At 39.8% G+C, this 10168-nt stretch overlaps 1 protein-coding gene across 2 annotated transcripts; it reads left to right on the plus strand.

Annotated features, from left to right (window-relative positions):
* Positions 1–215: 215 nt before the first annotated feature.
* HIGD1A (HIG1 hypoxia inducible domain family member 1A) lies at positions 216–9116 on the plus strand. Of its 2 annotated transcripts, none has more exons than XM_008709776.2 (4): positions 216–372; positions 6338–6452; positions 7101–7235; positions 8116–9116. In XM_008709776.2, exons 2-4 carry the CDS (start codon positions 6356–6358, stop codon positions 8163–8165), a joined length of 282 nt encoding a protein of 93 aa, XP_008707998.1. In that variant the 5' UTR covers positions 216–372; positions 6338–6355; the 3' UTR covers positions 8166–9116. The 2 variants fall into 2 exon arrangements, with proteins under 2 accessions (XP_008707998.1, XP_008708005.1); XM_008709783.2 differs by lacking the exon at positions 216–372 and adding an exon at positions 921–942.
* The last annotated feature ends 1052 nt before the right edge of the window (positions 9117–10168 follow it).

Raw genomic sequence — 10168 nt, forward strand, 5'->3', positions numbered from 1 at the left:
TTCGCGATGCTAGCCGCCGCTGCACGGCGGGAAAAAGGAGAGAGAAATTCGAGGTTCCGCCCGGCTAGGAGCCGGGGGCGCTGAAGAGCGCTAGCGCGAGGCCCGGACGGTGAACTCTCACCCATGACGAGATCCCTACGCGAGCGCCGGGTATTGCGGCAGCCACCGCCCGCGCGCGTCTTCCCAGCCAATCCAGAACCCGCCCTACCCACCGCGCGCACGCAAGCACGGATCCACCGGGACCCTCGCCTGCCGGCCGCTGGTTTCTGATTGGCTAGGGCCAGGTGTGGGCGGGACAAAGAAGAAGCCGGCTGGACGGCGAGCGTGGGCGAGAGCCAGAAACCAGTTGGAGCCTAAGTCTTGTCTTTGTAGGTAAGTGAAGCTTGAGGGAGTCGTGGGAGCGGAGGACACCTGACCATGGGGCGGGAAGAAGTGGGGCAGCGCTTGGCTGGGCCGAGAGCGCCTTGGGAGTGGTGGGGCCACGGGGCTGGGAGGAGGGGGGCGATGCCCGGGTTGAAGGGGCGAGGTGGAATTGGCGGGCCTCGGGCCCGACCTCGTGGGTTCAGGGAAAGCTGGGGGGGTCTGATGGCCTGTCGGGTGAGGGGATGAGGTAGAAGCTTGTGGAGTAAATCGTGGCCGTGAGGGAAGACTCGCGGAGGGGGCAGTAATGAGAGAGCCATGGAGGGGTCTGGAGCCGACCTCAGGGAGCCGGTAGCGCACATAATACCCGGAGCAGGGAGCTTTCGGGAGAGCCGGCCCGCGCCGTGGGTGAGGAGGGGTTGGGAGGGCGAGCGCTCCGGCCTTGGAGCCCGGACAAGGTCACGGGAGGAGAGGGTGTGGGGGAGGTTCGAAAGGTTGAGGGCGTAAAACCACACGACCTTACTCTCCTCCACGACCTGGTGTTTCCTCCCACCCTGGGCGACACTCTCCTACCCTAAGAAGGTAAGAAGGCCTCAGGCCCTGTATAAAGTATCTGCGACGGAATTTAAATTTCTTCCTGAAAGCTAAGCCCGCCAGTTAGAGATGAGAAAATAGAGGGCGGGTTTAGAATTGGGGGAAGGTGAAATGATTCGGCAGTGTTACTCACCTTTCTCGCTTAATATCACGGGTGTGGGCCGCAGCTAGTTCCCTCTGCGGGGTAATCCCCAGCGCAGGATTTATGCTTCCAGAAGTACCCAGGCACTTTCGAGTTTGACCGGTTTGGATGGGACAGTTCAGACAGATTGAAGTGGCACCAGGCCCCAGCATGACACACATGTTCGAGTCCCGGATACCAGAGCATCTCTTCCTTGTGCCCCAGAATCAATCGAAGGGGGCTTCTTGAAATACAGATTCCTTGGGCCCTGCCCCTTACCCTCTGAATCAGAATCTCCAGGGTGGGGCCTTTGCAGCCATTTTAAACAACCTGACAGGTGACTGATGGAAAATCAAAATATGAAGCCCTTGTTGTTAGTAGTCCTGTGACCAAAATGACAGGCTGTGAAGATACCTTCAGTCTGTTACATCACCTCATGCTGGGCAGCTCATCTTCCCTGACCTCTTTTCTAGGTTCCCATACATTTGGAAAGGTCTGCAGTAGTGTCTTACTAAGTTTAGAGAATAATTAGTGTTTTCAAACTGGCTTTGAATATCATCTGGTCACTGGTGCCTCTTTTTGTACATGTTCAACTTTTTGACAGAGATCTGGGTCAATTGCTATGGAAAGATGAAAAAATTAAAGGAAAATCTAGAAGTGGTCCTAGTGAAAAAGATCTATTCAAAGCATAGTTGAAATTGGTGGATGAGTTAAGTCACTGGGGAAGAAAGTTCCATTTAACTTTAGGCATGACTTGCATATTTTTTACAATTGAAAGAAATGCAGGCTTCTGTTAAGGACTGGATTTTAATATCTCTCAGATTAAACATATTAACAGCATCATAAACTTGATGCTTTGGCAGTATACTGTCAAGCAGAAGAACTCTGGACTGTGTATCAGGAGATCTGGGTTCTAATCCTCCCCTGTCAGAGATATATTCTTGATGTTGAACAATTCATATAACCCTTTTTCCATCTGTAAAATTAGGCTGCTAGCATGGATTAATTGTCTGGGTTGTTATTCTCAGATTATATGATTCATAGTTTTTGATCCTGATGCTTTAAAAGTTAGCCATTTTCAGTTTGTGTGGCTGTAAATCATGAATACTTGGGAAATTTTCGGATGGTAATTAGGAAGAGAATTGTCAAAAATTTTATATGCAAGGAGTGTTACAAATATATAGTATATTAGGTATAAAAATATAATTTGAAGTATAGTATAATAAATCTGTGATGTGAGTGTGGGACTTTTTATTTTCTTCTTTATTAATTTTACCTTTAAATGTGCCACAAGGTATTCTCGAACAGAGACAGGTTATCATTAGTCACTGAAAGCAAACAATGACTACATGGTTTCCCCTACACCTTTATTCTTATCCTAAAGATTAACTTTCTGAAAACCAGATCAAATGTCCTACCCATACAAACTTCAGAGTCTGTATCCTAGGTGAGGAATGGAGATGAGTGGATTTTCTTCTTTTATATATAGTAGAGAGACTGACATCCCCTTCCTTCCTGAAGGAGGGAGAAAAAACTCTTGCTCCATTGACCTGTTGAATAATTATACTGATCCAGATGTGAGAGATTAGATGAAAGACCACTGACTTTCTTGTTTTTAAAGATAATTCCCAAATGACTTCTTAGTTTAGAATAATTAAGGCAAAGGAAGAAAACATGCATATATCTGCAAAAGAAGGTGCTAGTTTTTAAAAGTGGATTGTGTTATATAATAGTTTTGTCTCCTGTGGTTGCAGGGAACCAAGACCTACTCAAGTTATCATTTCTTCTTTCATAAATATAAGAATTAAATAAGTACTTAGGTACGTACAGTTTGGCATTTTTCTTAGTGACCAATTAAACTCTACAAATGTATATCCTTGTTATTGTTTTCACTAAATTTTCCTAAATTAACTGAGAATAATTTTAATTGTTGAAATATATTATTTTCAAATTTATTCAATAAATGTTTTGTGGTACGCTTACTACATGCAAAATATCATGCCAGGCAATGGAGATAGATACAAGCAGGGCATGTATAGCCTGCTAACTTCAAGGATTCTAGCAAGAGAAACAATTCAACAGGCATTTATAAGACAGAATTATTTTAGAGAAAGCATGGGGTCCTATAGGACTGCATAATCAAAGCAATGATCATAAACTGAGAAAGTCAAAGGAGACTTCTAGTGAAAGTTAATGAAGATAAGAACCTGAAAAATGAGAGGAGTTAGCTAGGAAAAAGAGTATCTGAAGGAGATGAAAAGGGAGGAAAAGTGTTAGGCAGAGAAATCAGCTAGTACAAAGGCTCTGAAGTATAGAGAACATCTTTAAGAAATTTAATGTGATAGGATTGCGGGGTTCATTGGCAAGAAAGGTGGAAGGAGGATCTGTGATAAACCCTCATGACTTTGAAAAGCTTATGTTATGGTTAGTTTTGAAAGCAGCAAATAAGCATATACTAGCCTAAAATATAATGTTTAATCTCTCCATCTAGTCCATTTTTGTGGTTTCTTGAAGGCCGGTCTCAAATATTTCTCTGTGAAAGTTCCCAAACCTACTTTAGCTAAAAGATACCACACTCTAAATTCAGTTGTCATTCTCTGTTAGGCTCTTGCAAGTAATAATACTCTATCCATCCTGTCCCTTTTTTAAAAAAGATCGAATTTTTAACCATTAATTATTTCAGTGTTTGTTTTAACTCTTCACATATATAATGAGCGTCCTAAACTTAAAGCTTGTTGAACCTTGTGTTTAATAAAAGTTACTTGGGGCGCCTGGGTGGCTCAGTCGTTAAGCGTCTGCCTTCGGATCAGGGCGTGATCCCGGCGTTCTGGGATCAAGCCCCACATCAGGCTCCTCCGCTATGAGCCTGCTTCTTCCTCTCCTACTCTCCCTGCTTGTGTTCCCTCTCTCGCTGGCTGTCTCTATCTCTGTCAAATAAATAAATAAAATCTTTAAAAAAAAAAAAATAAATAAATAAAAGTTACTAAACTTTTAGTTTAGTAGGGGTTTATTCAGTTAACAAGTAATGGAGTGCAAAAAAAGAAGAGAAAGACTAGTTCTAGTCTGAGTTTCCTCTTACTGAGCTGTGCGATGCTGCACAACTCCTCTGGATTAAGGTTTTCCTTGTCAGATGACAGAATTGGATTCTTCCCAATGGGGATGGGGGCTCGGAAGGATGATTTCAATTTTCAAACTAAGCACTACGCCTCCCTCTAGAGTTGAATTTACTTTGAGGGTCTTACCTACTACTAACAACCCTGGAATAGCAGAGTGTTGAATGAGAGTTGTTATTGAAGGGAGTATGACGCATGATGTGCATGAAAAACCCAGAAGTGAAGGTAAGATGTTATATGGGTGGTGGGATGGGCAGTTGACTTTTGAATTTATTGTAACTGACACTAATCAGACTCGTACACTTAACATACTATGTTTGACTCCCTTCTTTTATCTCTGGGTAACATTTACGGGCGGTTTAAATCAGCTCAGTGAAGAAAGAAGTATATACATATTTATTGTGATTAAGGTGAAACTGAATTTGTTATTTTTTCATTGTGATGAAACACCTATTAAATAGTTTCCTGTGTAAAGGGAGATGACTGAAAAAGGGAGAATGAAGCCTTTGTTCTCTATAAAAGAATGTAGAGAATTTTAAGAGGGAGGTCCAGGGAATGTAATGTATGTAAGGGAAAGTAGAGCGGAAGCTTAGGAGATATTCATTAAGAAGACCCTGAGGGTTGTTCAGATTTTTTTTTTGCTGCAGTGATGTTAAAAATGGTAACCCTAAGTAAAAGAAAAAGAAACCTAAAAGGCTATATTATGTTCAACTGAATGTAAATTATGCTTAAAAAGAGGCATTTCTAGCAATAGTATTTAAAATAAACACTTTTGGGGGCGCCTGGGTGGCACAGCAGTTAAGCGTCTGCCTTCAGCTCAGGGCGTGATCCCGGCGTTATGGGATCGAGCCCCACATCAGGCTCCTCTGCTATGAGCCTTCTTCTTCTTCTCCCACTCCCCCTGCCTGTGTTCCCTCTCTCGCTGGCTGTCTCTATCTCTGTCGAATAAATAAATAAAATCTTAAAAAAATAAATAAAATAAAACACTTTTTCTTTTTCTTTTTTTTTAAGATTTTATTTATTTGAGAGAAAGCGAGAGAGATCACAGAGGGAGAGGGAGAAGCAGGCTTGCTGCTGACTGAGCAGAGAGCCCAATATGGGGCTCAGTCTCAGGACCTTGAGATCATGACCTGAGCCACCTAGGTGCCCCTATAAAAGCTTTATTATCCTTATAAAGAAGTAAATAATGAGCTAAGTAGAAATTTTGGTTATTCAGGACAGCTGTAGTCTTTTCCCAAAATAGCCACCATCAATAATAGAAATTCGTGTAATATAGGTTGGAAACTGTTCAGAGGTGAGAACTGAAGCCATGAGCACGTTGGAGTCAATAAGTCAGTCTCAGTTGTAACCAGTAAAAACTACACTTAGATTCAGTGTGTTTTGAAGAGGCAGTAAGGAATATTGGTTTGGTTTGAGTGAAATTGTTAAGTTAAATTGATTAAGGGTGAAAATAGCCAGAAAATCAACAGCTACTATTTTAATTGACAACAGTTATTTCAGTTAGGGGCGCCTGGGTGGCTCAGTCGTTAAGCGTCTGCCTTCGGCTCAGGGCGTGATCCCAGATCCTGGGATCGAGTCCCACATCAGGCTCCTCTGCTGGGAGCCTGCTTCTTCCTCTCCCACTTGCCCTGCCTGTGTTCCCTCTCTCGCTGGCTGTCTCTCTCTGTCAAAAAAATAAATAAAATCTTTAAAAAGCAAAAAAAACATGGTTTCATGGGGGGGAAGTTATTTCAATCAAAAAAAAAAAAAAAAACTTTTGCTGTTATCAGCAATGTGGTGCTAAAAAGGAATTGGTTGGGGTGCCCCAGTAGATCAGTTGGTTAAGCTCAGGTCTTGATCTCAGGGTTGTGAGTTCAAGCCCCATGTTAGGGTCCATGCTGGGTGTGGAGCCTACTTAAACATAAATAAATTAAAAAAAAAAGGAATTGGTTGTATGGGATAAACATCAAAATAATAGGGGGGAATAAATACAACTCTTCCTAAAGGTAGCGATGGGTTAAAAATACAGTTAATTTCTAAAAAATACTTCTTAAACTTCATGGACAACATACCAGGTTTTTATGTGGAAACCAGGAGTATTTTAAGTACATCTAACCATTCAGTGTTCTAGATGCTTTAATTGTAGAACCTCCTGGAAATTCTCTTTCAGGAGGATTCTTCAGCCACTATGTCAACCAGCACAGATGTTTCTCTTTCTTCATATGATGAAGATCAGGGATCTAAACTTATCCGAAAAGCTAAAGAGGCTCCATTTGTTCCCATTGGTAAGTTTGACTTTTGATGTCCTAATAATCAGTCTGTTGTAAGCTTTAAATCAGTAGAAGTGTGGTCAACTCGTTTATTAAGCACATCCTGAAAGCATTTGTTTCATATATTTTGTTCATGTGTTGTTGAAATATGTAAGATTTGCTTGATACAACTCTATATAAAAATTCTTCTGTGTGTCTTCAGCCTTTGTTTATTGACTCTTATTTCAGTGAATGTGTTGGGGAACCCCACAACCACCCTCAGTCTCAGTGATTTGCTAGAAGGACTCAACAAGACTCAAAAAAAAAAAAAAAGCTCACACTCACAGTTATGGTTAATATAGTCTCTGCTATGTTAACTGATTCCCTTCAGGGAAGGAAGTAGGACTGAGGAAGAGTTCCCTTGACACTCTCAAAGCACCCTACTGGCTCCACAGCCCACGTTTTGAAGATGATCTTAACTTTCTGAATCTGCTACTGTTTGCTGTCGATTATGGATTTTGGGTTTTGAGGGGGAAAATTAAAAACTCAATTCGTATGTTAGTTAATTAATGGTCTCAATAAATCATCTTTGTAAAAATAGTAGAAGTACATTGACTGATAGTAAAGTCATCTTGGTTCCCTGACCCCATGCATATGACATACTTGTGACTATTTGTTTTACAGGAATGGCAGGGTTTGCAGCAATCGTTGCATATGGATTATATAAATTGAAGAGCAGGGGAAATACTAAAATGTCTATTCACCTGATTCACATGCGTGTGGCCGCCCAAGGCTTTGTTGTGGGAGCAATGACTCTCGGTAGGTTCTTCGAGGAAATTTTCAAGTTTGTAATTCCCATTAATAGATTTTATAAATCAAGGTAGATTCTTTTAGCTGACTTTGAAGTCGTTTGAAATGTCACTTATATTTCTTTTCACGTAAAAATTGGATTAATAAAAATAAGTTCAATTAATGACATAGTTTTACTGTCTGTGATACATCTTATTAATGTTTTAAAGAAAGAATAGGCAATTCTGTCCATCACAGAGTTTATAATTTCATTGAAGTCTAGATATGTAACAAGGTTGGTAGTAAGATCCAATATCTGGGAGAGACATATGACTGCTATTTTATTGAATTTTTGAAAGTGGAAAAATTTGTTTTTTTAGAGAGAGCTGGAAGGGGTGGGACAGGCTGAGGGAGAGAATCTTAAGCAGCCTCCACACTCAGTGCAGAGCCCAACACGGGGCTTGATCTCACAACCCTGAGGTCATGACCTGAGCCAAAACCAAAGAGTCGGATGCTTAACTGACTAAGCCACCCAGGTGCCCCGGAAAAGATTTTTTAAATGTAGATATTACACTCTTTTATTGGCTTTGTAATTCATTGATTTTACTTATTGTTACATAGCAAGAGTGACTTCTTTTAAAATTGTAAGATAAATATTGATCGTTCTTTAAAACAAATATTTCAATAGTCTGAACTAGTCATACTAGCCTTGAGCTACGTATATATAAAAAGAATTTCAGGAATGTAAGTAGTTTGGGAAGGCAAGAGTATAAGCAGCCTAAGGTCTAGTTCCCCTTGTAAATATTGCATGCTAGCAAGGTGCTACTTTTAGCTACTTTATGAACTGTTTTCAGTTTTCTTAATATTGTGGAAAATATCAAATGCTTAACTAATATTTTTTTTTCTTTAGGTATGGGCTATTCCATGTATAAGGAATTCTGGGCAAAGCCTAAACCTTAGAAGAAGAGAAGCTGTCTTGGTTTTGTTGGTGGTGCTTGCTTTAGTTAGGCATCTCATATTGAGTTTATATGTTTATGTTGAAAATAAATCATTTGAATGGGTCAGACAATAACATGGTAATTTAAATACTGGCTTCCTTACTTGCAGGCTTGATTTGCCTAGTGACCAGTTAACTAGCTAGGTCATTCAGGGGAGTCAAATTACCACAAAAGAAACATGTCACTTTTAAATGTACTTCATAGTGGTAAAATATGCTCCTTCTTAAACTCTTCTGATAAAATCAGTTATAAAGAGGACAATTTGCCAATCCTGAAGTACTCCCAGTTGCTGCAGAACATCACATGCTTTTGATGTTATCCCGTTTACCTTTTTTCTGCCTGTTTTGCAGACTGATTGAGTACTTCAGTTTTTAGGGCTAGTTGGCTCTTAACCCTTTCGGAACAGTGCATGGAATATAATAATTATAAGCTTCCCCACAACTGAAAATACGTGTATTTAAACCAAACCTAAAAAGCCGATAACAGCTGCTTAGAAGTAGTATTTATTTCAAGAATCATAATTGTAAACATGAGAATAACTTAACTGTGGGTCCCAGTTTAGTTTTTTTTTTGTAATTGCAGAGTTATATTTATGCTTCTATTGTATTAGAATAATTTTTAAATGTTATCTTGAAATAGAAATGTGTATTTTAAATACTAATGCAAAGGTTAAATGAAAAACACTTTTTAAATGTATGAAGTTTGTTTATTTACTCTGTAAGAATCATAAATGTTAACAAATTACCTATAGTTGAAGTGATTATCAGCAAGGTGGTTTGGTCAGACATTATACACAAATTTTGGTGTACTCCAGAATGCTTTATTACACTTGTGAAATTTTCTTGTCTAATCTGAATTTACATTCCATGGTGGTAACACAGTAAATGTAGTGTTAGTAAAGCAAGTGAACACATCAGTTGCCTTGTATTTATTTCAGTTTGGAAAAAATCATTCCTCAAAGTAACACAAGAATTAAGTTCCAAGAAAAGAGAGAATGTTTTGTACCTTTGGTAGGAACTAAGGTTAAAGAATATTTATCAAATAGGAATAATAGTTAATAGCAATTGAGTGTTTACTATGTGCCACTGAGTATTCTAAGTGCTTTTCATGTATAATGTCATTTAGATTTCCTAACAACCCTAAGAGGTGGGAACTATGATCCTTATTTAACAGAGGAGGAGACTGAGGCATGAAGATGTAAATATCTAACCCAGGATCACAGAGCTAGAGAGGGTTATAGGTTTGGGACTGGAACCCGGGCAGTCAAGTTGTAGATACCAACAGGTATTAGAAATGTTGGCTTTTGTGAAATTAATGCTGGAGTGGTTACAGCATGGTCTTGACTCATCACTGACTGTATAACTTGGATCAAATCCAAGTTTTCTCAATCTTAGCTGTATGAGAGATTGAGCTAGGTAATTTCTACAGTCCTATATAGCTTATAGGTCATTATATGAGTCTGTGAAAAGTGCTTTAAAAATAAAAGCTATTACTAGGAACTATTTTCTCAGGTTCCAGTAGACCTAATAGGAGATCCTGGAAGGCAGTCCTAACAGTTGCTTCATGAAGGATAAGCCTTCTGTAGAACAAATTTGGGAACAATTTTCAGAAAATTGTTGTTCTAATAGGTGAGTACATAATTAATTTGTTAAACTAAATAAATACTCATTTGAAAAAAGCTGATCTAGACCAATGCCAGAGGATAGGGCAAACACAAGTGAAGTGTTGAAAGGGTAGTGAGCATTTTGTAATTAAGGGTGGGGTTGCTCATCCAAGGAAGAGAGTGGTAAATTAGCTGGATGAATAGCTTGGCATGAAATAATGGAAGTTCTTAAAAGTGGCTCAGGCGGATGTGCTATTACATGTTATTAAGTCAGTCCTGGGATCACAGTTCTACCACCTACTAGCTAAGTAGCCATGGTTTCCTCATCTGTAAGATGGGGACAGTGTCTGTGGCCGAGGTTC

This window comes from Ursus maritimus, unplaced genomic scaffold (assembly GCF_017311325.1).
Source record: "Ursus maritimus isolate PB19 unplaced genomic scaffold, ASM1731132v1 scaffold_20, whole genome shotgun sequence".
NCBI lineage: Eukaryota > Metazoa > Chordata > Mammalia > Carnivora > Ursidae > Ursus > Ursus maritimus.